At 38.5% G+C, this 27,363-nt stretch overlaps 3 protein-coding genes across 3 annotated transcripts; 2 read left to right on the plus strand and 1 right to left on the minus strand.

Annotated features, from left to right (window-relative positions):
- Window positions 1–1,296: 1,296 nt before the first annotated feature.
- LOC140756608 (cilia- and flagella-associated protein 45) lies at window positions 1,297–10,639 on the minus strand. Its single transcript, XM_073092141.1, has 12 exons — window positions 10,507–10,639; window positions 8,205–8,397; window positions 7,522–7,723; window positions 6,975–7,110; window positions 6,391–6,526; window positions 5,824–5,959; window positions 5,099–5,277; window positions 4,051–4,200; window positions 3,383–3,487; window positions 2,912–2,991; window positions 2,426–2,522; window positions 1,297–1,434 (listed from the first exon to the last, which is right to left on the minus strand). The coding sequence occupies exons 1-12, from the start codon at window positions 10,593–10,595 to the stop codon at window positions 1,354–1,356; spliced, it is 1,584 nt and encodes a 527-aa protein (XP_072948242.1). The 5' UTR covers window positions 10,596–10,639; the 3' UTR covers window positions 1,297–1,353.
- Window positions 10,640–11,048: 409 nt separating this feature from the next.
- LOC140756556 (mitochondrial S-adenosylmethionine carrier protein) lies at window positions 11,049–17,961 on the plus strand. The gene is made up of 7 exons (XM_073092080.1): window positions 11,049–11,511; window positions 12,050–12,170; window positions 12,612–12,757; window positions 13,069–13,167; window positions 14,849–15,004; window positions 15,825–16,121; window positions 16,816–17,961. Exons 1-6 carry the CDS (start codon window positions 11,458–11,460, stop codon window positions 16,098–16,100), a joined length of 852 nt encoding a protein of 283 aa, XP_072948181.1. The 5' UTR covers window positions 11,049–11,457; the 3' UTR covers window positions 16,101–16,121; window positions 16,816–17,961.
- A 515-nt stretch (window positions 17,962–18,476) lies between these two features.
- Window positions 18,477–25,708, plus strand: LOC140756532 (S-adenosylmethionine mitochondrial carrier protein homolog). Its single transcript, XM_073092055.1, has 6 exons — window positions 18,477–18,693; window positions 19,892–20,012; window positions 21,700–21,845; window positions 23,147–23,245; window positions 24,029–24,184; window positions 24,927–25,708. Exons 1-6 carry the CDS (start codon window positions 18,640–18,642, stop codon window positions 25,185–25,187), a joined length of 837 nt encoding a protein of 278 aa, XP_072948156.1. The 5' UTR covers window positions 18,477–18,639; the 3' UTR covers window positions 25,188–25,708.
- The last annotated feature ends 1,655 nt before the right edge of the window (window positions 25,709–27,363 follow it).

A 27,363-nucleotide genomic window follows, 5' to 3' on the forward strand; every position in this document is an offset into this window, starting at 1 on the left:
GTAACTATAGAGTGCGAGCTAAAAAAACGTCGGTTGAACTACAGGGGCACCACCGTCACACCTCCGTCACGGCAGAAATCTGCCTCATAACAGCAGTGTTAAGCGCAGCTTTTCCGAAGAGTTCCAGCTTAGTCCTCGGGGTAGCGGCGCATCTATGGCCGACTTCAGATATTTAATCCGTAAGAAGTACCAGACCAGCATGCAGTCCACCTGATGGTAAGTGGCTACTGCCGCCCATGGACATTTGTAATCAACCCCAGATAGGATTAGATATTCCTAGCTGAGGTCGGCCCCAGATGCGCCGCTACTCCTGAGGACCAAGCTGGAACGCCTCGGAAAAGTCTGTCTCCCTTATCACACCCTTCAAACCGGAACACAGCAGCGCCTAACACTGCTGTTATTAGGCAGAGATAGGTGTGGCGGTGGTGCCACCGGAGTCGAACCACAAAGGGTTCTACCACCTTCTATCTTTATCTGATTGTATGTTTGTCGTGTATACGTATTTGATTAATTATTCATGTTATGGCTGTCTGTGTGTTTCGGAAGAACCATTGATTAAATGAATTTGTATTTTAATAAAATGCCTTTTTTATTTCACACTTAGTCTTATAATTTCTGTAATCTAACAGTGATTTAATATCATTGAGAAATAGAATATCATACATTTATGTGCAAAAATGTGAAAGAATTTTTATGTGAAACTCTCTAAAACAGGTGTTTTAGTTGGTCAAAAAGTAAAATTCCGAGTTTTATGACATTTTTTAGAAAATTGAGCTGTCTCGATAAAATCTAAAAATCGGGTACAGGCATAGATTAGTAAAGATTACTCACTCCTAACAAGAAAATGTACCCAGTTTTGAGGATTGAAATTGTTGCGTAAAACAAATTTTCCCACGTCTTCGTGCTAAAATGGCCCTAAAATATTTGAAATAATTATTTATTTATTATGTAAATTACGCAGTATTAGTAATTTATTCGTAAATTTTCTCTAAAAATCTAATTTGTCAAGAATTCAAAAAAAGAACTTACTAATAAGCCGTTTGTGGCTTCATTCAATTTCAAGACGGCGAAGTATCTTTACTAATCTATGACCTAAAGTTGACTAGTAGGGAATGGTGTAGTGGCTACGTAAAAAAAAAATAATAATGATTCGTACATATTGCGATAACGTCGCTTACACTATTTTGCCTATTAAGAAATGAGAATGACTAGTCTTTATTTACCTTTTAGTGTACTTGCAATTTACAAATAAAATATGAAATCACCAAAAATAATCACATTAAATCAATCTTTGGTAAACAAATATCAAATTAAAAAGTTCAAAACCTAATACTGCACTTTTGTATCAAGCGTTTAGTAGCCATGTTTGCCGAGAGTTTGTTCCACTTCCTTCACGTATTTCTCTGGTACACGTTGCTGTCGCATGTCTGAAACCTGAAGAGGAAATAAAAGTAATTTACATGGATCCACTTATTCCCGCTTAACATCTGAGGGACAAGCATGGGACAAGGATGTGGCTGAAAAACAGCGCTGCACGGAACCCTGACTCTGTGTCAGCAAATGCTGAGCCACCTCCTTTTGCCTCAACAATTTTATGTTTGTTTCTTTTTTTGTAAATCATAATTGTAATTCTTATTGTATTGTATATTGAGGCAATAAAGTAAAGTATTATTATATTATATGATTCCTTTTCCACCGCTAAATTATCAAGCTCTATGATTTCATAAAAGCTTGCTCAATTTGTCAATGTGATCTGTTGTAGACACATTGGACATCTGTTGTGGACGGACACATTGGTACTTTGCAAGGGTCAACAGGTAGCCTATAGGTTTTATTATTTCTAATTCAGATGGAGGAAACGTTAGATTGAGTCATGAAAATGATAAAGAATAATTAGCGCCATCTTTTGTAAAATAACATAACTGTTCAATATAATTAGCGCCTAAATTTTGACAACTTGCAAGTGAATTTAGCGCCATCTATTGTTGAATGACAAACCATTATAGAAACACGTGCAACGCCATCTTTTATCGAGTAGCATTAAAATAAGTAATTCAATTAACGCCATCTTGTATCTAGTAGCTCAATAATCACGTAACTGTAAATAACGCCATCTTTTGCTGAATGGCTAAAGATCAATTTAATAATGCATGCAGCGCCATCTATTGTCCAGTAGCGCTATAGTTGTGATTATTACTTAGAAATATTTTTGTCAACAGCATCAGCACTTAACGCCATCTATTGTCAAATAGCGGCAGATTGTAAATGTATTGCTTGACGATGGTGGACCATTTGAGAAAATAGAATATCACTATACTGTGATTTCTATAAAGTAACAGTTTTTATCCATCTAAATTATAATCTAACATCTACAGTAATTTATTTTTTATAGTAATTGTAAGAGCTTATTAAATTGTTTATGTACCTTGCACTTGATGACCTTCCTCTCGTACTTGTCCTGCTGCTCCTGCTCCATGCGTAGCGCGACACCTTCGTTGTGAATCTTCTCGCGCAACTCCGCCCTAAAAACACAGTTTTTTAAGTATTCTTCGTTTCTGAGGCATTCCAAAGTAGGTATATATTATGAAGTATTGATACGAGGTGTTCGCATTGATATGTATTTCTGTCGATATGATTCCCAAACCGATATTTATAAAAATATATAGAAGATATCGATGCAGAATCTGTAGGTTTCAAAAGGTTTAAAAAGTTAAAATATGTGAGGCACTAAGATGGCGCGCTGAATATGTTGGACGCTTAATACGCGGTATATAAAATGTGTATTGATTTATTTGCATTCTTAATATGATCTTTTAAAAAGTTTTAAAAGAGTCTAATAAATGGGCGGATAATAAAGTGAATTAATAAAATCATAGGATGTAAATAAAATAATAATACTTATGTGTCTTACCGTGCGCGCTCCTTATCATTGATCTGTTTCATGATCTCTTGGCGATGTTGTTCTATGCGGGCCTTGCGCTTGTCATCCAACTGGAATCATATTAAAATTTTATAAATATAGTATTCGAGTAACCTTTAAGTAAGTAATAAGTAAGTTCTGTTAAATATAAGTAGGTAATTAAGTGTTTAATTAACACTGACTAACAATGAACCTAAGTATATCCCAATTCAATTTAAATACTGTCAAATACTGTTAAGTTTTCTAAAAAAACATGATTATTATAAAGTAATTGTATACACAAAACAATCATGCAAACAGACAAATAATAATCGTTAAAATCAGGTTTTTAAATTTTAGCGATGTATCAATAAGTAACGTGTTGCGAAAACAAATATTTTAAAATTAATTTTTAAGTGTTCAGTTGTGGCGACTTCCCGCAACTCGCCAAGAGATGGCGCCACTACATGAATCGTATCTCACCTCCTTCTCCTTCCGAATGAACTCCTCGTTCTGGCGCGCCGCGTTGTTGAAGCTCTGCTCGTCCTTGGCTATCTCCCTCGCGATGAGCCGATGGATGTCTTTGATCTGCAATCAAATATTACATAAAGATTAATATTAAATTAATTTTCTTTGCTGCTGTATGAAAATAACAAAAGAACGTACAGTCCAAGTGACGGTAAGAAATCAGTAGTTAGAACCCTTAGAACTGAGTTCGAATGGCTTGTTTAGTTTTATTAGGCTGACCGGCCATTTACTAATACCACGCAACAGCATAAAAATCAAACAGTTTATCGTCGCTTTACCAATAAACATGACGTCAGTGGCAAGAGTTCAACTTCAGCAATAGTTCAGCTAAGTAGCTTTATCGTAAAGCGACAAGGAGGTTAGGGAGTCCAGAACCCGGCCAGCACAGGTAAGAAAACGACTTTTTTCCGCCTTTTTTTATAATATAGGAGTAGCAGACGAGCATGCAGTCCACCTGATGGTAAGTGGCTACTGCCGTCCATGGACATCTGTAATCATCTCCAGATAGGATTAGATATTCCTACCTGAGGTCGACCACAGATGCGCCGCTACCCCAAAAAAAAAAAAACCATCAGGTGGACTGCAGGCTCGTCTGCTACTCCTATATTATAAAAAAAGCCTACCTGGTGCACCCTGGCCTCGTGCAAGCGCCTCATCTCGCGGTTCCGCTTGACGGCCGCGTCGCGCTCCCTGCGCCGGTACTCGCGCTCCACGTCCTCCTGGATCTTCAGGTTGCGGATCCTCTCCAGCTCCTCCTTCAGCTCTTGCTCCGCCTACACAACAGACACGATTTCTATACATGTACAATAAATTGTTAATAATTGACACATTATTTTTTATAGAACTTTCAGAAATGCAGGTTTTCTCACCGCCACCGTTAAGCAAATGTATAAAAAATATTTAATCATCATCATCAACCCATTAATGTCCTACTGCTGGGCACGGGGCTCCTCTCAGAATGAGAAGGATTAAGCCATGGTCTACCACGCTGGCCAAGTGCGTATTGATAGACTAAACATATTTTTTTTTATAAATCTCTCTGGTAGGCAGGTTCCTTCACGATGTTTTCCTTCACCGTTTAAGCAAGTGATAATTAATTTCTAAAACGCACAAAAAATTTAAATCAGAGGTGCGTGCCTGGGATTTGAGCCTCGAATCTCTCAATCGAGAGGCCAAGTTTCTTAACCACTAGGTTATCACTGCTCTTTATTAAAGTTAAGCGTGACTAACCGACTAATAAACCCATGGAACATAAATATCAGTTCCATGAATAAACCAACTAAATATCTTGGTAAATCTAACTTTAAAAAATCAAAGGAGGATGGATTTAAACAACCAGGTCTTACAATGAACAGGTAATGAAGTCTGTTACCGAATTTGCCTATTTGGATAGATGCTGTAACTTGGTCATGTTAAGTGACGTAACGTGGACCTCTGCCCATAATACGCAAACGTGTCAAAATCGTCACGGTTTTAAAATGTTAAATAATTATTTCCTCAGGCCTTCTCGTCTTCACTAATAAATTGCAGAGACACATTTCAGAGACTATGTTATTTTTCCAACTAATTCCTCATAAGAAATAACGAAACAAATGACCGACCCAGGCTCCATACCATTCATGCTTGCTGTACCACTAATACATAGAACATGTTCTATCTTCAATCGCTCACCTTCTGAGCCTTAGCGATGTGGTCAATCCCCTTCTGCTTAGCAGCCTTCACAGCCTCAGCCTCCGCGCGGTTCTTGGCTTCCCTCTCGCGCTTCTGCTTGATGAAGTTGGAGATGCGCAGGTCCATGATCCTCTCCTCCTCGTTCTGGAGCTGCTTGTAGTACAGGAGTTCCGCATTACCTGGAAGAGTTGCCACACACTTAGGGGCGTGTTTGCTTGCATGAAGGTGGGTTTTCTTGAGGTTTGACAAAAGATTATTATTTCTGCTTTATAACAGCAGTGTTCTGTTCTAGTTTGAAGGGTGTGGTAAGGGATCTCCCTTACCACACCCTAAGAGTGTATTTACACTTACTTATTCAACTTCAGCTTCTTCCAATTCAGCTTGTAACTTAAACCTTTGTAATTTAACTTTGTAAAAGGCAGGAGAAGAGAGGAGGAGGGGCAGTTCGTTTAATATTCGAATTAAATATATCAGCGAAAACAAAGATTCCTATCAATGCTATGTAGATCCAAAATAAAAAAGATATGGTTCAAAAGATAGCGCTATGACAGTGACAGACGGACAGACGGGCAGACAGCAGAGGCCCAGTAAGAGTGTTCCGATTTTGCCATTTGCCTACGGAACCGTAATTACTGTTTGGCAGCAACGAACCGTGGTCCATGGCCCTTAAAATTGTAAAAACATTTCAAACAGAAGTCACAACAACAGTAGTACAAATATGTAACCTTGATCGAGGATTTCCTTCAGCTTCGCCTGCCGCTCGTGTTTCTCCCTCAGCTTCTGCGCCTCGTCGATCTGCATCGCGATATTCGCCTGGTTCACCCTGATGCTCTCCTCCTCAATGCGTTCCGCTTCCATTATCTGGTCAAATATACACAATCATTTCCCATTTGTAAATATTTTTTTTATAATATTATAGTAGCCAACGAGCATACAGTCCACCTGATGGTAAGTGGCTACTGCCAACCATCACTGCTTATCAAGGACTTTCTTGCCGACATGAGTTGTCACATTTACTCAAACTACTGAACCTATTTGAACTGGACTTTAACTCAAGGTAAAGAATTTTACAGAGGATTCCAAGTTTATCTCTCATTTATTTATTTATTGAACACCAACCTAATGTAGGTACATTTATACAGGAAAATATAGAAGGGGCTAGCTTAATGCCACAATAATTAAAGGTATAGACTACATGCAAGTTAAATGAAAAAGAAACATAAAAGAAAAAATAAATTGAATTGAAGAAGCACAATATTCATACTCATTGCAAAGTAATAATTAATCCTTACCTTAGCTGACTCGTGCGCACGAATCTGCTCCTTCAGCGCCGCCAGGTTCTGCAGCCGCAGCTGGTGGCGGCGCTCCTCCTCCTCCTCCGCTCGCTTCACTGCTGCTTGGCGGTTCTCCTCCATGATTGCGTCCAACCTGGATAACAGATACGTCATCATCATTCTTATCTACGTCTTATTCTTCTTTGTCAACTGTTCATTCAATGCTGGATAAAGAAGTATCTGGCATCATAGCATTTTAATAGCTAGCTAGCTGTTTTTTCCGTATTGCAATAGTGACTAAAAGGTGGTAGAACCCTTTGTGGTTCGACTCCAGCAGCACCACCTACTATTTCTGCCTTATAACAGCAGGGTTAAGCGCTGCTGTGTTCTGGTTTGAAGGGTGTGGTAAGGTAAGGGAGACATATTTTTATGAAGCGTTCCATCTTAGTGCTCAGGGGTAGCGGCGCATCTGTGGCCGACCTCCGGTACGAATATCGAATCCTATCTGTAGTTTATTACACATGTCCATGGGCGGCAGTAGCCACTTACCATCAGCTGGACTGCATGCTCGACTGCCATTCCTATAATATAAAAAAACTCACCTTCTCTGCTCCTCATCCAACTCCTTCTTGATGAGGTCCTTCTCAGCGATCTGGGCGTCCCTGATCGCGTGACACTTGGACGCGAGGATGATGCGGTTGCACAACCTCGGACCTTGCATGTTGTCCGCTCGAAGCACTAACAAACGTGAGAAATGCGTAAGAGAAATCGTCATGAACAATGAGGATAATTATTAATATATTATTTTTGTGGTCAAATTGACCTACTAAACATGAACCTCCAACCAAATTATTGTAGCCCTTTCTACTTATACATCAACGAGCTTTTGCCGGCGGCTGCGCTCGCGTTACGAAGTAATATTTTCATCCCCTATTTTATCCCCTTGGGGGTAGAATTGATCAAAATCCTTTCTTAGCGGATGCCTACGTCATAACATCTACCTGCATGCCAAATTTCAACCCGATCCGTCCAGTGGTTTGGGCTGTGCGTTGATAGATCACTATGTCAGTCAGTCACCTTTGAGTTACCTATATATATTTAGATTTCTAGTATTTCTAAGCGTCTAGCCTAAAAGTATTCGTCCCTTACTCTCCGCCCTGGACAGCGTATGCGCAGCCTGGTCAGGTCCCTCCAGCTCTGGGTCTGCGGTGCCGGTGGCGGCCTCCGCGCCCGGCTGCACCTGGAGGTTCTGCTTCAGCATCTGTTTGCGCATCTCCGACTCATGCGCCGCCTTCTGGATAGCTTCCTCCTGCGCGTGCATCGCTTGCAACTGCTCCTCTTGAGTTAATATCTGTTAGGAAAAATAAACAAAATGAAATAACTTAAGTATTTCATTACTTAAGAATACCGTAGCGCTGTCTTGGCTGCACCCAAGGAATGGATCAACCCAGAACATCGTGTATCTAATTTGCTTCAATGGGTCGAAAATGGGTCGCATTGGTCGAAATTAAGCATTGAGGGTTATAGGCAATACGCATCAAATATTTATCATTTGGCAATAGGCTTTTTTGAAAAATACTAACAACTGCCGGTCAAAAACAAGCTGAGACTAACAGCATAACGTGGCCTTCGAATCACGAAACTGCTTGAAAACCACTTGCAGTCATCAATTTCACTCTAGACTACTCTTAAATTTGAAAATTGGATACGTTTCAGACTTACTATTAACATACTTTCCTCTACTTTGCATGCAAGGTTTCTCTGAGCTCCTCTAGCAGTAGGAAGAGGACAGAGTTGAGGTGAACGTCAAGTCGTACAGTTAGAGCCCAAACCTTGGCCTGCTTCTTCAGCCTGTCAAACTCCCGCTTCGGCATGACAGCCGGGTAGAAGTTGGGCTCCGTCTTCGGCACCAGCAGCTCCCGCCAGCCGCCGATCTGGGGCACCATCGTGAACTCATGCTTCGGCACCTCGCACTTGTGGATCGGACGCTTCGTGATGGGGAACTTGAGGCGGCAATCTGATGGCCTGGATGGAAGAGTCATCATATTAACGCTCTATACGCTCACAGCCCCACACTAGGTTTCCCTGTATCGTGGGTGCTATGGACACACACAGAGACAAATACACAAACACCCAGACCCGGAAACAGAAATCTAAATTCATCATTTAGAAATCTGTCTGGCCGGGGATCGAACCCGGGAATCTCTGCGCGTCAGACCGGCATGGTGACCGCTCCGCCACGCGGATCGTCATCATATTAAGTCTTCGATTAGGTTTGCTGATAGAAGTATTAAGTGTTAGTCTGTTGTGGGTGACAAAATCATTTGTGGTTCGACTCCGGTGGCACCACTGCCACACCTATTTCTACCTAATAACAGTAGTGTTAAGCGCTGCTGTGTTCCGGTTTGAAGGATGTGGTAAGGGAGACATACTTATCCGTTCCAACTTAGTCCTCAGGGATAGCGGCGAATTTGTGGCCAACCTCAAGTACTTAGGAAACGAATCTTATCTGGGGTTGATTATAGATGTCCGTGGGCGGCAGTAACCACATACCATTAGGCGGAATTTTTAACTTAATTTTTAGCTTAGAAAATGAAAATTATTTAGCAATGAAGGATGTTTTTGTATACAGGTTTTATTAAATGATAAACAAGTGCACAGAGTGGAGTCTACATTAATTCTTATACTTATGCCTAATTAGACATAATAATAATAACCATTAATAGCGGTTAACGGTTCAAGTATACAAGATACAAGATTGTAATACGGAATTTTCTTATTTATTTTAAATACCTTCAATTATTTGAAGTTTTGCCTACTTTCGCTCATAAGGGAGAAGGGGATTTTTTTTATAATATAAGAGTAGCAGACGGGCATTCAGTCCACCTGATGGTAAGTGGCTACTGCCGCCCATGGACATCTGTAATCAACCCCAGATAGGATTAGACATTCCTACCTGAGGTCGGCCACTGCACCGCTACCCCTGAGGACTAAGCTGGAACGCCTCGAAAAAGTCTGTCTACCTTACCACACCCTTCAAACCGAAACACAGCAGCGCCTTACACTGCTGTTATTAGGTAGAAATAGGTGTGGTGGTGGTGTCGCCGGAGTCGAACCACAAAGGGTTCTACCACCTTCGTATTTATTTTAAATACCTTCAATTATTTCAGGTTTTGCTTCTTTCGCTCACAAGGGGAAGGGGAATTAAATTTTACTAATATTCTACCTACGTACATAATCCTACTGAGATCAAAATACTATCTATGGGCAATAGTGACCACTGACCATCTGATTCTGATAGTATACTCACCTGCTACCTACTTCCATTACAGGTATTTAAAAAATATATAAGTAAATATTATTTACTTTAAATGGAAATTAAATTACTTTATCGTAGAGGTATACTTAACACTTAAATGTTATTACATATAGCTGTAGGAAGGTCAAAATGATATAGCAATAAACGTTTTCATAAATATGCATAATATGACCCGCGGTAATTTTAAATAATAATTCTAAGCGGAGAATACATAGGTGCATTTTTTACGAGGGTGAAACCTTCAAAAGGCCATGGGAACCACACACTCTTGTCGCCCGCAATTCCGGAAGGTCCCTTTTAGTCGGCTCTTACGACAGGGGATACCAAAGAGCCCTATAGGAAACTACAGGATTGTCCCGGAACTATAGGGACAAACTTTTTTAAATAACTTTTTGGAATACGTAGCTTTTTTCGCGATGTTTTCCGAGTTATTGCAAGTGATAATTAATTTCTGATACGGACGACACTTTGAAAAATCAGAGCTGCTTGCCTACATTTCGAACCTCGGACCTTCCTATTGAGATGCCTAGTTTCAACCACTATAACAACCACTATAGACTATCACAGCTGTATGAGTAATTTTCAAGACTCATGAAGTGTTTGACCCCTTAAATACCATTATACGGTCTTATTTACGATCTATTTGACTAATGTAATCGAATATTATTCTATAAAGTAAGCTGATTAATTTATGTTACTTTGATTCCTTCCTATACTGCAAATGTTTATTGCTTCTGGCAAAAAAGATGAATAAATGTAAAGGTGAGAGTGAATACCATGGACAGGGGTTAAAAGGGTGTGAACTGTGAAGTTACCTGTGTAGCTGGTAGCACCCAGGCTCACTGCCTCTCCGCACATTATGGTACTTGATGCCTTCGTGATAATCTTTAAATACTTTTGGCATTTTATTCCGTAAATTATAAAATAATAAGTAACAACGACGTACAGCACGATTTAAAACTACGTTGCTTAGAAACAAACAATTTTTTACTTATTAAGAAAATATATAAAATGTATTTATTTATTAGGCATAAAGCAAAATATGAAATTAATTAAGAAATATGTAAATTTGCGTAAATAATGTATGCGATATATATTATGTAGGTAATGCTAGAGTATTAAAATGTGTTCACGTATTATTATGCAAATTATTAAGCAGTTATTATACTTTCGTGAAGGTTGTCGTTGCATGTTTTGTAAAAAAGTTAAGGTTTCAGTGTTTACCACTTTGAAATTTTACTACGACGGTGGTAAAAATAAAGTCAGAGAGGTCAAACTATCTGTGGCAAAAATAATAACTGACCGTATCAACGCAGTCGTATGTTATGCGAAGTTAATTTCGGTTGATTAACAGATAATTTGAACCTATTCATACATTTTACAAATGAATTTTATACTAAAAAGCTTTCTATAAAATATTAACGATAACTTATGTATCGCATTTGTTTTTGGGTTTTTATAGTTCATGCGTATGGAAACACCACATTGGTATGTCATTGTCAAGCTGTCAACTTGTTAATTGCGTCAGTTTGATAAAAGCAATGGGAGGGCGCGCTTATCTGAAATAATAAATATATTTTATTTTTAAAAAATAAATCTGTTATTATGAATAAAAGTTATGACCTAGAAAACTCTGAAGGAAGTTAAATATTTTTTGCTAATTTTACTTGTATAGTTAATGCTCGTTTGTGCCTATTTATTATATAAGAGGTTATATTAAAAAACTGAATTAATATTTGTGTAGTAAAACAAAAAAATAATCTACCATGGAGTCTGGAGCCGCGCCGAAACCACTAAAGGCCTACACTGCACCTCTGTTTGTAAGTATTTTCTAGTTTTTCCTATATTCCCAAAGGGATCTTAAAAAAAGCTCCAAAAAGTCCTCCAAAATCGGTGACTGTGACTACTTAGTATTAGGTAGCCCGTCTGAATTATTATAAGACAAACCCACTGAGTTTCTTAGCCGATATTCATAGTTGAGATTGCATTCCGTTACTGTATAAACACTGTAACTGACAATTTGTAAATGCCTCCGCAGGCCTGTTTCTACCTAATAACAGCAGTGTTAGGCGCTGCTGTGTTCCGGTTTGAAGGTTGTGGTAAGGGAGACATACTTTTCCGATGCGTTCCAGCTTAGTCCTCAGGGGTAACAGCGCATCTGTGGCCGACCTCAGGTAGGAATATCTAATCCTATTTGGGGTTGATTACAGATGTCCATAGGCGTCAGTAGCCACTTACCATCAGGTGGACTGCATGCTCGTCTGCTACTCTTATATTATAAAAAAAAATCATTTAATTCTTTTAACAATTATTTATACTGTAGGAGAATATTAATATTATATTATTTTAAATCCAAAGGCGGGAGCATTGGCTGGTCTTTCGGTGGATGTGGCTCTGTATCCTCTGGACACCCTGAAGACCCGGCTTCAAAGCCAGCAGGGGTTTAACAAGGCTGGTGGCTTCAGAGGGGTCTATAAAGGTGAGTTCAGGTTTTGATTTATATTCCTTAAGAAGAGAGAAGAAAAGCAGAAGAATTAAAAAACTGTATAATCTTAATTATTAATAAATACAAACATATAAGAAAGAGAAAAGGTGCAAAATATAAATAGGACTTCAGCCCTGCACATTTTTTTTATTTTTTGGGCTTTCAGAGTATGAAATAAGCCAAATTTGGGTCTTTCTTTTATTTATTTTTGATGACGCATGGTCCAGGGGGTTAATGGCAAGATTTATATTTTATTTCTGTTTTTTTTACAAAATGTGTTTGGTACTAATTCCAATTTTTATATAAGCATAGGGAGGGATAGAGTTTTGCATACTTTTGTGGATCTCTCCCTTGATAACTTTTTTAAAGTACATGGTAACTTGATAGTAAAAACTTTGTTTCATGTATTTTTGTTATAAATGCTTTTGATTGCAGGTCTCCTGACAGTGGCCACAAGCTCAATGCCCACGTCCTCTCTCTTCTTCGTATCATATGAAACCAGCAAGACCTTGCTACAACCCCTGGTGGCGCCACAATACACTCCTGTAGTTCATATGTTCTCGGCTTGCATTGGCGAAGTGGTATGGTTAATTACTTATTATCTTAATGTTGCTGTCTTTTAGTGTCTTTTAGTTAGCAGTTTAAAAGTGCCCCATTCTAGTTTCAAGGGAGTAATAAAGGCGACAGTTTTTTCAGAGACATTCCTACTTAGTTATTAAGGGTAGTGACGAATATGTGTGCAACCTGAGATAGGTATATAATACAGATGTCCATGGGCAGCAGTAGCCACTTACCATGAAGTAGACTGAAGGTTAATTAGCTGCTACTGTATTATAAAAAATTGACGTTAATAAGTATACTTAAAAAATTAAAGTTTATTACATTATTTTAGTTAGCGTGCGTCATCAGAGTCCCTACAGAGATAGCAAAACAAAGAAAACAGACCTACGTGGGCTCAGAGAAGAGAAGCAGCATCAGAATATTGGTTGAGGTGAGTTTTGACCACCACTGATCTAGACATGTGCGTATATAACGGACCCTCTTAGGCATAGATGGGGGTATATAAGGGTCCGCAAACACCCTTAGGCATAGGCGAGAAAAAACCTTCAAACAGGGAGATCACTTTCACGGCTCTGGGTACCTGAAAGATATTTGTCCCTGTAGTTCTGGGACCAGAATAGGGTTACGGTACCCTCTGCCTGTCGTAAGAGGCGACTAAAAGGGGCTTCCGGGGTTGCGGGTGCCAAGAGTGGGAGCTCGAACCGCCCGTCGGCGACCCCGGGAAGGATGACTGTATGTGTGGTCACATATCGTATTACACACCAGACGGTGTGGCGAGTGCCAAGCTCACCCGGGCGGAGCCCGACGGGGCAATGCGCTAAGAGGACTCCGGTTGCGTTCCTTTGGAGATCCCGGAGTCCTCTACGCAGCGCCGAGGACGGACACCGGAGGGTTTTAATGTGGTAAGAGTCCCATATAACCCTGTTTCTCTACCACGGCACCGGTATTTTTGAAGGTTTCCCCCTCGTTGACGAAAAAAAATAAGTACCTGAAAGAGAGTTTCTCAAGTATTGAAGATCCCCCCTTAGAAAAAAGCCTATGTGCATCCATATCACAAATATCAAATATATGTTTTTCTAACTTTACATTTAATCATATTATGTACATATTATATGTAATTTGAATTTAAGAAACACTTTGTATTAAAATTCATATTCATAATAATTTACATGCATTTTCATATAAGCAATAAAAATATTACATTAAAGCATTAAAGTTATGTTTATAGGTGTGATTAATTTAAAATATTCAAGTTTTCATTAATTTAATAGTCATTTATAATGTCAATGACACGTAAAAATGTATTATGAGGAATATGTTTTCTAGAATTATATGAAAGAAATGAATTGTTTAATTCAGTGGTTCCCAATCTTCTGTTGTCCTAAACTATTGTTGGTTTCCTTACAAGATATTTTCCTTCGCCAGTAAAATTGGTTTATATGAATTTAAATGAGTTAAAATGCGACCTTTTTAGAGTATTAGACGTTAAATCATCATCATCATCAACAACCCATTACTGTCCCACTGCTGGGCACGGGTCTCCTCTCATAATGAGAAGGATTAGGCCATAGTCCACCGCGCTGGCCAAGTGCGTATTGGTAGACTTCACCTTTGAGATTATTTTTTTATAAATCTTTCAGGTCATGCAGGTTTCCTCACGATGTTTTCCTTCACCGTTTAAGCAAGTGATAATTTATTTCTAATACGCACATAACCCGAAAATTCAGAGGTGCGTGCCTGGGATTTGAACCTCGGACCCATCGATCGTGTGGCTGTGTTTCTTAACCACTAGGCTATCACTGGTAGACGTTAATTAACACTTACTTACCATTGAAGGGAAGCATCCAATCATCTCTGTGTGAAGTTTACTAGTCTATACAACCTAGATCTAATATTATAGCATGAACTCGTACTCAGATGTGCAGGTTTCATCACGATGTTTTCTTCACAGTTATAACAGTGGTTGAAGTGATAATAACCAATACTTAGATAAATCAGAAGCGCGTAGGATTCGAACGTAGGACCGCCTGAAAATCCCTAGGTTCTGAATTTTACAACGCAATTTTATAGCGATTTTTTTATTCAATAATATAGTTTTGATTATTTTAAAGGCATACAAAGCGGAAGGGTTCCGCAAGGGTGTGTACCGGGGGTTCTTCTCGACGGTGGCGCGCGACCTGCCCTTCAGCTTCATCGAGCTGCCCATCTGGGAGCTGCTCAAGAGTTACGTGAAGGATCATAATGATGGACAGATCAATGGACTTCAGGTTTGGATAACATCTTACTGTTACATTTGGTTTGAAACCGGAGGCATCTACACGTATTTCTGCCTAATAACAGCAGTGTTAAGCGCTGCTGTGTTCCGGTTTGAAGGGTGTGGTAAGGGAGACATACTTTTCCGAGGCGTTCCAGCTTAGTCTTCAGGGGTAGCAACGCATCTATAGTTAATAAAAACAAAAAAGGTTGAGAACCACTGCTTTTGTAAAAACCAAAATATTTTTAAAAAAGCTTCAGAACCACTGTCGTGTAAAAACCAACATATTTTAAAAAATGGCTGAGAACCACTGCAGTGAGTTATGGGAGCTGGGCGTCGAGGAAATAATTGCAGTCTATTTCGCGAACAAATTAAATTTTTATTTAAATTTAACACAAATTCTACACAAGTTTTAACAAAAATGAAATTAAAAAAATAAATTGATGGGATAGGTCGAGTCACTTTCCGCGATGGAGGTGAACTGATTCCATGGTGGACGGCCACCTGCACGTGGGACGGCCACCCGCGCGTGGGACGGCCACCTGCGCGCCTCGTCAGCGTTGGCCGTTCCGCGAAGGCCCGATGCAGCGCAAGCACGATGCAGCGTGAGAACGGTGTAGGGCTGGCGCGATGCAGCCTTAACGTGTAGGGCTGTCGCTTACACGTAACTAGTGTAAAAACTAAAATATTTTTGAAAAAGCTTGAGAACCGCTGCCATGTACAAAACAAAATATTTTGTAAAAAGGTTGAGAACCACTGCCTAGTAAAAACCAAAATAATTTTTGAACAAGTTTGAGAAGCACTGTCTTGACCATAACATTTTTATCCCCCAGAGTGCGTTATGCGGCTCAATAGCGGGCGGCTTCGCGGCGGCGGTGACCACACCTCTCGACCTGGCGAAGACCAGGATCATGCTAGCCGAGGACTACGCAGCCACACGGAAGCTGAAGATCAAACCCATCCTCACGAGCATCTACCTGGAGTCAGGGGTCCGGGGGCTCTTCGCGGGCGTCACCCCCCGGATGACGGCGTTCATGATGGGCGGGTTCGTCTTCTTCGGGGTGTATGATGACTCGAAACGGATGTTAGAAGCGTATCTTAGTAGGTAACAGTTTGGGAATGACAGGTTCGTGCGTTTTTGTTTCCTGTCGCGCTCAAACGGAATTGTAATACAGGTGTACGAGACTAATGTGTTATGTAAAACATATGGTATGTACTGTAGTATAAGTAAGACATATTGTTTATATGCACACATATGTAATGATAATCACTAATAAGCAAGGGGTATTCATTAATGAGCCTAATCGGACCCTATCTCACATGGGGTCTATGCAAATATCAACTATTTTTCATCAAGAAAAAGCTTAGTTTTTAAAGAAAAGTGTGGCAAATTACTCGTAAATACAACTTGTTGATCTACGAAATTATGGTTAAATGCTACAAAATAATATTATTATTATTTTTATAATATGGAGTAGCAGACGAGCATACATTCCACCTGATGGTAAGTGGCTACTGCCGCCCATGGACATCTAATCAATCCCAAATAGGATTAGATATTCCTACCTGAGGTCGGCCACAGATGCGCCGCTACCCCGGAGGACTCAGCTGGAACGCCTCGGAAAAGTCTGTCTCCCTTACCACACCCTTCAAACCGGAACACAGCAGCGCCTAACACTGCTGTTAAAAGGCACAAATAGGTGTGGCGGTGGTGCCGCCGGAGTCGAACCACAAAGGGTTCTACCTTATAAACCTTATTACCGGTTATGCGAACGCTAAAGTAACGTATTCGATTGTCGATTCTGTAATAAAAAATGTATAAAGTATTTACAAATACTGATTTTGAAATGTCTACCGTAAGATTAGGGGGTGGGTGGGAGACCATACGAGAACATTTCATCGGGAGGACGGGTACTGAGGAATTGCAACAATTACATAATTAATGGACGACCCATGAGAAATACTTGAGAACTAAGAAAAATACATGTTGTTTGTATTGTATATATACATATATGATGTAGTTCCTATATAATATCTAGGATATTATGCTGTGATGAGGTTAACTAAGTCTTAAGTAAAATTATTTTTAATATAAAATAAGAAAAAACTGATATTTTTAGGTTGCGGTTTTTTGGTTGTTGATTTTTTGTTTTTCTTTGTATAAGTCATATATAAGTAGTACTAACCTATGGTATAAGTACTAAGTTTAATATTTAATCTTTGTTATAAATGGACTTTCTGAACTAGAATGTGAATTTTTAAATAAGTATTTTTGCACATTATCAATTATTATTACGCTGTTTCATATATTAATGCAATTACTTAAATTATTTAATAGACTTCAATATTTTTTCAAATATTTGCTTATTCATCTTCATTTTATGCATAATAAAAAATAATTATTATTATTACCAATAAATATGCTTCATAATATTGTTTCCCTATTGTATGTTTTAATTTTAAAAAATGCGCCATTTTTTCGTTTGACGTTGACAGGTTTACTTACTTTATGAGTGCGTGAGTGTTGTAAGGGACCACAGATGAAATAAGAATATTTTGAAGATGGATAGATGTAGGAATCATTCAGTCAGAAGAAATGGCGTAAAGCCAAAAAGTATAATAGAAAATGACTTCCATTATGATTATTAAGGATATTTGGTTACTAGCCTCTACATTAGTAACCAAATATGGTAGAGTAAGGTAGTATTATGTACACTTATGTATGCAAGGCTTATCATAGAAAATTGTATAATAATATTATGATTATCTACGGTGTTGTTATATTAAATAATGAGTAATTTGTTTCGATAAAGAATGTGATTTAAAATGCAAAATTTCTCGCTTCTCTATAATGTGTAAGTGAGACACATAATTCAACAGCCGCCGTTTTAGATTACATTCTATATTGAATATAGTTATAGCAATATTTATGTATGGTTGTTATTGTTTTTAATATTTTTTTAAATTTTATTTTGTGCGTTTCTTTTCATCCTGCGCATATGCGTGAAGCCCCCCCTACATATGCATAAACATAATAGGTCTCTCTCCGTATATGCATGTAGCCTCTCCCTGGCTACTGTTAGGTTACCTATTGGGTTTTCGTAGCTTAGTAAAGTACCGTTTTGTACAAATTGAATAAGTCAATTCTGATATTATTTTGGATTTACCTAAAATATCTTTGAGTTCAACTATTTTTAGGCTATGTAACGCGATGAAAAATAACGGATATACAAATAATATAATCCTTATTACGTAATAAATAATAAGTCATTATTTTTACTATCGCTATTTTTTTAATAAAAATTTTAGCCATAAGTTTTTTTTTCTTTCGAGTCTCTCTGTCAGACAGCAGACTTTCAGTGTCAGTCAATAATGCTGTCAAGTGTCAATGTCATTGGCGCCTGGCACTGATCACTGAATTTTAGGTTAGTTTTCAACTTTTTCAGCATAGTTTACGCCGAATTAAGCCATCATCGCCGAAACCCTGACTTTCTGAATGATATTACTTTATTGCGACATCTAGATAAGGTTTACGGAATTCAGTTGTAATTTTATCACCGAAATTGATAATGATTTACTGTGATTTATAAAGTTAAAGTTAAGTGAAGTTTATGCTATTCTTAGGCAATAATTTAGCGATTTTACACCATGGAAGAACCAGAGAAGCCGAACTCAGCTAAAATATACGGTGCTCCTTTGCTAGTAAGTCTTTCATTTAATTTAAAACAAGTGCCTTAAACAGAGATACATAATATTAAAAAATAAATTTTATCAATGTAAACTCAGAGAAAAGTTGTAACTTTTCAAAATTAGTTATGTAATAGTTAATATTCTTTAATTGCTTGTAACCAAAACAGCAGGAGTTGCCCCCCAGTGAAGCAGTACTTCACTGGGGGGCAACTCCTGCTGCTTTATAAAGCGCAAGTGAGGCCCCACATGGAGTACTGCTCGCATCTCTGGGCAGGGGCACCACAATACCAACTTAACCCACTTGACTCCGTACAGAAACGCGCGGTGCGAATCGTCGATGACCCAGTGATCTCTGATCGGTTAGAACCCTTAAGCCTTCGGAGGGACATAGGTTCCCTCTGCGTGTTCTACCGACTTTACAATGGTGAGTGTTCTGAGGAACTGTTTGATCTGGTGCCTACGTCGCCTTTCCTTCATCGCACCACTCGCCGAAGGATGAAGTTCCATCCACATCAACTGGACCCGTGGCGGTCCTCCACGGTTCGGTTTAATAGATCATTTTTGCCGCGTACGTGCAAAATGTGGAATGAACTTCCTCCTGAGGTATTCCCTCAGGACTATGACATGGGGCTCTTCAAGAGGGGTGTAAAAAGAGCTCTCCTTCAAAGCCGGCGATGCATTGGCGACTCCTCTGGTGTTGCAAATGTCCATAGGCGACGGTGACTGCTTTCCATCAGGCAGCCCGTCTGCCTTATCGTTAGGTTACATATAAAAAAAAAAAAAAAAAAAAAACCAAAATAGCTAGGCTTCTATCATTTTTTTAATTGGAATCAATAAAATACAGTTTAAATGTTTATATATGTTTTATTAAATTCTGCAATATTATCAATGTATTACACTAAGATTGCAATATAGATTCACATATTCAGTCATATTTAAGATTAATTAAGCATATTTTCAATTTTGTCAATTGTAAATGTGTCAATATATTTTTACATTAGAGGCTGAAAGCATGAAATTTATTATCATAATCATCATCAGTTACCAAGTGTCCCAGTGCCTAGGATTTGAACTGCTAGTCCGCTCTGAATATAGAAATGAATCGCGTCGCCATAGCAAATTGTATGACTGCACCTGCTCGCAACAACTTCAGAGCGGACTAGCAGTTTGGCGCAGACTATACATATATAAAATTCTAAAATATTTGTAGGGTGGTGCAGTAGCTGGTGTGACAGTGGTTACGGCACTCTACCCCCTGGATACCCTGAAGACCAGGCTGCAGAGCCAGCATGGTTTCTACAAGTCTGGAGGTTTCAATGGAGTTTACCGAGGTATGACAAACATAAATACTTATTGTCAACTGTTTAACTGTTTGAAGTTTTTTTTTGTTTGTATAAAGTACCAAGTGACTAATAGGTACTTTATATTAATTACGATCTAGCCTAATTTATGACTAATGAGTAATTCTATGCTAACTTAAACTGCTAAATAATCATATCATGAAGGTGGCATCCTCTGACACTGCACTTCTTTGTTTTAACACATTGATAGATTGAAGTTAAATTGAAATAAAATAATAGTAAAAAGGTTGTTTTGTTGTATGGTCTTTGCAATTTGTATCACTATAGTTTGTCACCTTTGTCAGCCCATTACTAACCCACTGCTGGGCATGAGTCTCTCAAAGTGAGAGTGATTTAGGCCACACCTTTACATTAGGCCATTTATAAACAGTTTAATATATAAATATAATAAAGCAGTTAGCCTTGTGGTTAAGAAACTCGGCCTGTTGATCGAGGGGTCTGAGGTTCAAATCCCAGGCACGCACCTCTAATTTTTCAAAGTTATGTGTGTATTATAAATTAATTATCACTTGCTTAAACGGTGAAGGAAAGCATTGTTAGGAAACCTGCATACCTGCTAAATCTTAAAAAAAAGTTTTTTTCAAAGACATGTGAAGTCTACCAATATGCACTTGGCCAGGGCGGTGGACTATGGCCTAATCCTTCTCTGAGAGGAGACCCGTGCCCAGCAGTGGGACAGTAATGGGTTACTGATGATGTATATGAAATATATGACTAGTGAAGTTATGTTGTCTTATGTATTAAGTTATGAATTACGAGCCCTAAGTACATAATATAATGATGACACATTTACAATCGCTAGACACAGTGTTATCTTTATTTGAGTTTGATCTCTTATCTCTTGTAGATGACACGGTTTTTAGTTAATAACTATCTCTAAAACTCACATATTTGCACTTATATAGTCAGCATAAAACTGCTAGTCCGCTCTCAATATAGAAATGAATTGTGTCGTCATAGCAAATTGTATGACTACACCTGCTCGCAACAACTTCAGAGCGGACTAGCAGTTTGGCACGGACTGTACACAATGTAACAAAATTATAAATTTATATTTTTTTGTGTTGACAAATTTTTGAAAGCATTTAACCAATTTTGATGGGATGGTTTTAATCATAAATGGAGAGTATATATTAATGAAGCAGAAAAATACCAGTAAGACAGTAGCCAGCTTTTTCTTTTAGGCTGGAGGGTTGTAAATGTGTAGTCCGCGCCAAATTGATAGTCCGCTCCGAAGTTGTTGTGCACAACTACAAGCATATAGTCCATAGCAATGTGAGGGCATACTTAGGAGGGTGCCGCTAATATCTACAATTTGCTATTCGACGCGACTCGTTTCTATATTCAGAGCCGACTAGCAGTTTGGCGCGGACTATATAAGTATACTGCAACATGCATTTTCCTTATGAAACAAAGATCCAATGTTTCGCCGACTTACTTTAGAAATGAGATAATATATTTCTTCTTCCTTCGTTTTTTTTATCTACCTATAAAATACTGCTCTTAACCCAACATAAATTTCGAGAATAAATTGAGATAATCAATCAGTTTACTTACGAAGGGTTGAAGCCTCCCCACCTGGTTACATGCAAAACTCCAAAAAATTGCATTTGCATGAGTAAATATGAGTACTAAATGGTCTATGACCATTTTCCAGGAGTGCTCACGGTAGCAACAGGTGCTATACCGGTGACAGCGCTGTTCTTCGTGTCATATGAGACCATAAAGAACTTCGCCAAGCCGGTGGTAGCGCCGCAGTACACACCCTTTGTACATATGTTTGCTGCCAGCTTCTCTGAAGTGGTAAGTTACTTATATAACATTTTTAGCTAGTATATTTTTTGAATTTAGAGGGGGTATTGTCTGCGTAAAACTACTAGTTCGCTCTGAATATAGAAATGAATCGCATCGCCATAGCAAATTGTATGACTACACCTGCTCGCGGCAACTTCAGAGCGGACTAGCAGCTTGGCGCCACCACCACCACACCTATTTCTGCTTAATAACATCAATGTTATGTCTTCTGGTTTGAAAGAATATGGCAAGGAAGACATACTATATCTGAGGTGTGTACCAACTTAGCCTTCAGGAGTACCAGGGCAAGTTGGCCTGTGTAACTATGAAGTAGGTGTCTTACCTTTTAAATCTATATAGGCGAAGCGGATACAAAACGAATTATCATTTTTTTCAACAAACAGCAAACTCTACTTTTGCGGAAATTTGTGTGGCCTTGTTGTTACCATCATCGAGCTATTAACAATTCTGTCTTTATCTTATCTACAAAAAGAACATAAAGTAAAAATACTCATTGTAAATTTAATATTTTTTTGTAATATAGTATTTTTCAAGTTAAAAAATTGCTATGGTAGGTACAGCATAAAACAATAATATAACACGATACAATTGTGGCTTCACATTGCAATATGTAATGACACTAAATATTATGATGGCTTGTATCGTTATAATATGTAACGGGTACTCACGATACGCGGTTTTGATTTCTTTATTGTCGATATTTCGAGCCAGTTGCATGGATCGTGGTCACTGCGAGACTACGGTGGCGGGGAGAAACCGTTGACATGTACTAGTGATACATTAATCTATCTACCCTCCGTCTAGTTCGTTTTTATTTTCTTGCTTCCATACTATGACACACAACACTAAAGCCCGCTCCACATTCTCGCGAGAACGCGACAAAAGCTCAAGAAACGAGGATGTGGAGCCGATACGAATCGGGTTTTTCTCGCGAGTATGTGGAGCGGGCTTAAGAGCGTTCATCCAAAGCCGCTGTCACCGAATCGTCACCGAAAGCAAGATACCTCTTGTCATTCTGAGGAGAGATAACGGCGCCGAAGTAGCGGTACATACATTTACTATGGTCGTTTGTCCACCGCACGTCCGTCACATCATAATTAAAGTCGGCCCGAAATAATCTCGTTCTCGGTGACGGTCCGGTGAAGACGGCGGTGGACAAACGCTCTAAGTATATTTTTACACACCAAACTTCGACTATTTGTGATTTGCTTAAATTCGTGAGTAACCGTTACATATTGAAATGTCAATACAAATCATGGTTTGTAAGGTAATATTTACTTTTGTTTCAGCTATGTTGTGTCATAAAAGTTCCTGTTGAAATAGCTAAGCAAAGGAAACAAACCTACATGGGATTGGAAAAACGGAGCAGTATACGAATACTTTTGGAGGTGCTTATGAGACATTTTATACTTATACTAGCTGACCCGGCAAACGTTTTGCCATATAAATAAAAAATAATGTTAAGGGTGAACAACCCTTATCACTTAGGGGTATGAAACATATTGTAGATAGTAGCCGATTCTCAGACCTACTGAATATGCATATAAAATTTGGTTAAAATCGGTAAAGCCATTTCGGAGGAGTACGGTAACTAACATTGTGACACGAGAATTTTATATATAAGATAATAAATATAAAAATTGATCATAATATTTCATGCAACAAAAATCATTACATATGATGACAGATGTCCATGGGCGGCAGTAGCCACTTACCATCACGTGAACTGCATGCTCGTCTGCTACTCTAACATTACAATATTATAAAAAAATCTACTCTATCATAATCATCAACCCATTACTGTCTCACTGCTGGGCACGGGTCTCCTCTCAGATTGAGAAGGATTAGGCCACAGTCCACCGCGCTGGCCACGCGCTGGCCAAGCACGTATTGGTAGACTTCGCATACTTTTGAGATTATTTTTTTTATAAATCTCTCAGGTATGCAGGTTTCCTCACGATGTTTTTCTTCACCATTTAAGCAATTGATAATTATTTGCTAATACGTTCATCATTTTGAAAAATCAGAGGTGCGTGCCTGGGATTTTAACAGAAGACCCCTCGATCGACGATCACTAGGCTGTCACTGCTCTGTATCATCAAATATATTTAATACAAAATTTATCACAAAACCAAAATTTAAATTTTCCGATGTAATTTGAATACCAACAGGCGTATAAAACCGAGGGGTTTCGCAAGGGAGTATATCGGGGCTTCTTGTCGACAGTGGCGCGGGATATGCCCTTCAGCTTCATCGAGCTGCCCATCTGGGAAGCGCTGAAGGGCCTCGTGAGGGAGAGGAACGGTGGGGAGATTAATGGGCTACAGGTGAGGGTATTGATGATTTTATGGTCAGCATCAATAGCATCGTTATCATCAACAACATCCTCATCACTATCAACAACATCGTCATCACCATCAACAAAATCGTCATCATCATCATCTTCATCCTCATCATCAATACATTATTATCCCAATACTGGGCACGATTTTCTTCTTATAGTTTAAAATGCTGGCCAAATGGGAATTGGTAGAATTCACTTATCTCTGAGAACGTTTTTAAGGTATTCTAGTTATGCAGATTTTTCTAAATGTTTTTCTTTACCGTTAAAGGAAACAGTAAATAAATATTACCAAGTTCATGACGCTAAATAATCAGAGGTGGTTGGGATTCGAATCTTTGATCCGTCGAGGCCGCTTTTAATTCGCTAGGCTAGGCATATTATTTATATTGTAATATTTGTTGTTATTAATTAATTACGTCAATAAAAAGCCTTTAAATTCGAACTCTTTTAAAGCATTGATTATAGATAGTAATTATTTGCGCGAATTTCATGTATGTCTGTTACTTTAAAAAAGGATATAAAAATAAATTAATATCCTTTTTTCAAATAAACAATAAGAAGGATATTCATCTGTATCCTTTTTAAAAATAACAAACAATAAGGATATAAATTAAGTAATTTTAAATATATGTGCTGTTAAGACTTACATCAAAATTCTTAAAGGTACCCTTTTCTAATCTATAATTACTGTGTAATATTGACATAAGAAAACATAACAATTTCAGAGTGCCGCTTGTGGTGCCCTAGCAGGCTGTGTAGCGGGTGCGGTAACTACTCCGTTAGACGTGGTGAAGACCCGCGTGATGCTGGCGGGCTCCGCCCCGCGCCTTCGCCCCCTACTCGCAGACCTGTACTTACAGGCAGGGCTCCGGGGGCTCTTCACTGGGTTACTACCCCGGATAGCGGGTATCATGCTGGGAGGGTTCATTTTCTTCGGGGTGTATGATGACTCGAAGATGTTCTTTGAGAAGTATTTCGATAGATAATGGTGGGATTAACTAGGTATTTTTTTTAAATATAGGACTAGCAGACGAGCATGCAGTCCACCTGATGGTAAATTGCTACTACCGCCCATGGACATCTGTAATCAACCCCAGATAGGATAAGATATTCCTACCTGAAGTTCGGCCACAGATGCGCCGCTACCCCTGAGGACTAAGCTGGAACGTCTCGGAAAAGTATGTCTCCCTTACCACACCCTTCAAACCGGAACACAGCAGCACCTAACACTGCCGTTATGAGGCAGAAATAGGTGTGGCGGTGGTGCCGCCGGAGTCGAACCACAAAAGGTTCGACCACCTTCAAAAATTTGGTTTGGGGAAGGGATTGTTTATATAATTGAAATAGTGTATAAGCTTGTAGTCCATAAGTGGTAAGTGGTAGTTTGATATACCTTTATTATAAAAATTGTAATATAAATTTGTATTTGACTAACTTATTCAGTATTTTGGTGCTGTGATGCGTAAATGAATAATAATAGCTATTTTATAACTGACTACAACTAATTTGTAAAATTCAAATATTTTTTTATTTATTGACATGTTAAGTGAAAAAAGTTGTTATTAGATGACTAAGTAATAAACGTTATGTTCTTATAATATGTTTCTTTTTAAAACTGAAAACAATCTTTTGTTAAGTTTTACGTTCCTTACTCTTACCAATATTGAATGAATACACATCTTATAAAAATACGACGGCAACTAATATTTATTATAAAAACAAAAACTAGACAGCTTGAAATTATAGTGTGTTACTCCCTCAATTTAGAGGAATCCAACGACACGTCGAATATTAAAATCTATCAAACCATTTGGGCTATAGAGCTTGCCAAAGAATGAGATACATACATACATAGATAAGTATTGATATCTCAGCCTTGTAATTGAAGGAAGCCATTAAATGACTTAAACAGCTGACAATTCTGTAAGCCATTTAATGGTTGTCATGGTGTAATTTACGCGGAATAATGCCGCATGCGCAATAAAGACACGAAAACGAAGAAAAAGTGCGAAGAAATATCGTTTCATTCGTAAATGATCTGAAAACTATTTTTTTTTTAAATTTTCAAACATGAAAATAATTGACAGTGACAATTGTCATAAAGTTACATTTTCTTGTTAGGAGCGAGTAATCTCTACTAATCTATGCATACATACGCTCTAAAATTTCTCTCCCGCTCAGCGGTTTCCCGCCGTCTTCTTCAGGTCGTCCGTCCACCTGGTCGGGGGGCGGCCTGAACTCCGTTTGCCTACACGTGGTTGCCACTCGAGGACCTTTCTTCCCCATCGGTTATCGGTCCTCCGAGCGATGTGGCCGGCCCATTGCCACTTCCTAGTGGCCAAGGAACCTAGCCATAGGATGGATTAAGTATCTAGTCGATATTAAAATAAAATAAAAAATAGAAATATATTCAGAAATAAATTTATTTTCACGATAATATTCAATAACCATTTACAACAACATCTACATTACACCAAGTTTATACATCTGAAAATATACATGCCGCGAACTAACCTTTTTACAATATTACAATGATTAATACTTATTATAATAAATTTCTTAATATTTTTGGGTGCGATCAAAAAGTATGAAGCTTTAACTCGATCACAACCAAAATTTATAACAATTATTTCTAATCTATAGAAATACTGATTAACAAACAAATATACAGACATATTTTAAACATATTTGATGTGATATCTACAAAATTATTAAATATATATTATATTCAAGCTTAACATAAATGTATTTAAAATGGAACCCTGCTTAAAACGAGCCTAAACACGATATTTTTATATTTTAAGATTGTAGTGGCAAACGACCATGCAGTCCATCTGATGGTAAGTGACCACTGCCATCTATAGACATCTGTAGCCAACTCCATTTAGAACGGGGGCTCTATAGTCCGCTCTGAAGTTGTTGCGAGCAGGTGTAGTCATACAATTTGCTATGGCGACGCGACTCATTTCTACATTCAGAGCGAACTAGCAGTTTTACGCGGACTATACCTGAAGTCGATCACAGGTGCTGCCACTCCTGAGGGCTAAGATGGTCGCCTCACATAAAAGCCTTGAATCAGCACCCTCCCAACAAAACGAAAGAACTGCTTCACGTTAGAAATAGCTGTCTACTGTAAGCCATTGAGGAATGCCATGGATTCTG

Source organism: Epargyreus clarus, unplaced genomic scaffold (assembly GCF_041222505.1).
Source record: "Epargyreus clarus isolate Ecla_fem2 unplaced genomic scaffold, WU_Ecla_fem_2.2 ptg000035l, whole genome shotgun sequence".
Classification (NCBI taxonomy): domain Eukaryota; kingdom Metazoa; phylum Arthropoda; class Insecta; order Lepidoptera; family Hesperiidae; genus Epargyreus; species Epargyreus clarus.

Bases quoted from the DNA above. Each gene is read 5' to 3' on its own strand.
- LOC140756556 (XM_073092080.1), top strand. From the start codon at position 11,458: ATGGAGTCTGGAGCCGCGCCGAAACCACTAAAGGCCTACACTGCACCT. The intron at 11,512-12,049 runs GTAAGTATTTTC...TTAAATCCAAAG, and splicing joins CCTACACTGCACCTCTGTTT to GCGGGAGCATTGGCTGGTCT. The intron at 12,758-13,068 runs GTATGGTTAATT...ACATTATTTTAG, and splicing joins CGGCTTGCATTGGCGAAGTG to TTAGCGTGCGTCATCAGAGT.
- LOC140756532 (XM_073092055.1), top strand. From the start codon at position 18,640: ATGGAAGAACCAGAGAAGCCGAACTCAGCTAAAATATACGGTGCTCCT. The intron at 20,013-21,699 runs GTATGACAAACA...ACCATTTTCCAG, and splicing joins TTTCAATGGAGTTTACCGAG to GAGTGCTCACGGTAGCAACA. The intron at 21,846-23,146 runs GTAAGTTACTTA...CTTTTGTTTCAG, and splicing joins CTGCCAGCTTCTCTGAAGTG to CTATGTTGTGTCATAAAAGT.
- LOC140756608 (XM_073092141.1), bottom strand. From the start codon at position 10,595: ATGCCAAAAGTATTTAAAGATTATCACGAAGGCATCAAGTACCATAAT. The intron at 4,201-5,098 runs GTGAGCGATTGA...TCTGTTGTGTAG, and splicing joins ACATCGCTAAGGCTCAGAAG to GCGGAGCAAGAGCTGAAGGA. The intron at 2,523-2,911 runs GTAAGACACATA...CTGTGTTTTTAG, and splicing joins AATGATAAGGAGCGCGCACG to GGCGGAGTTGCGCGAGAAGA.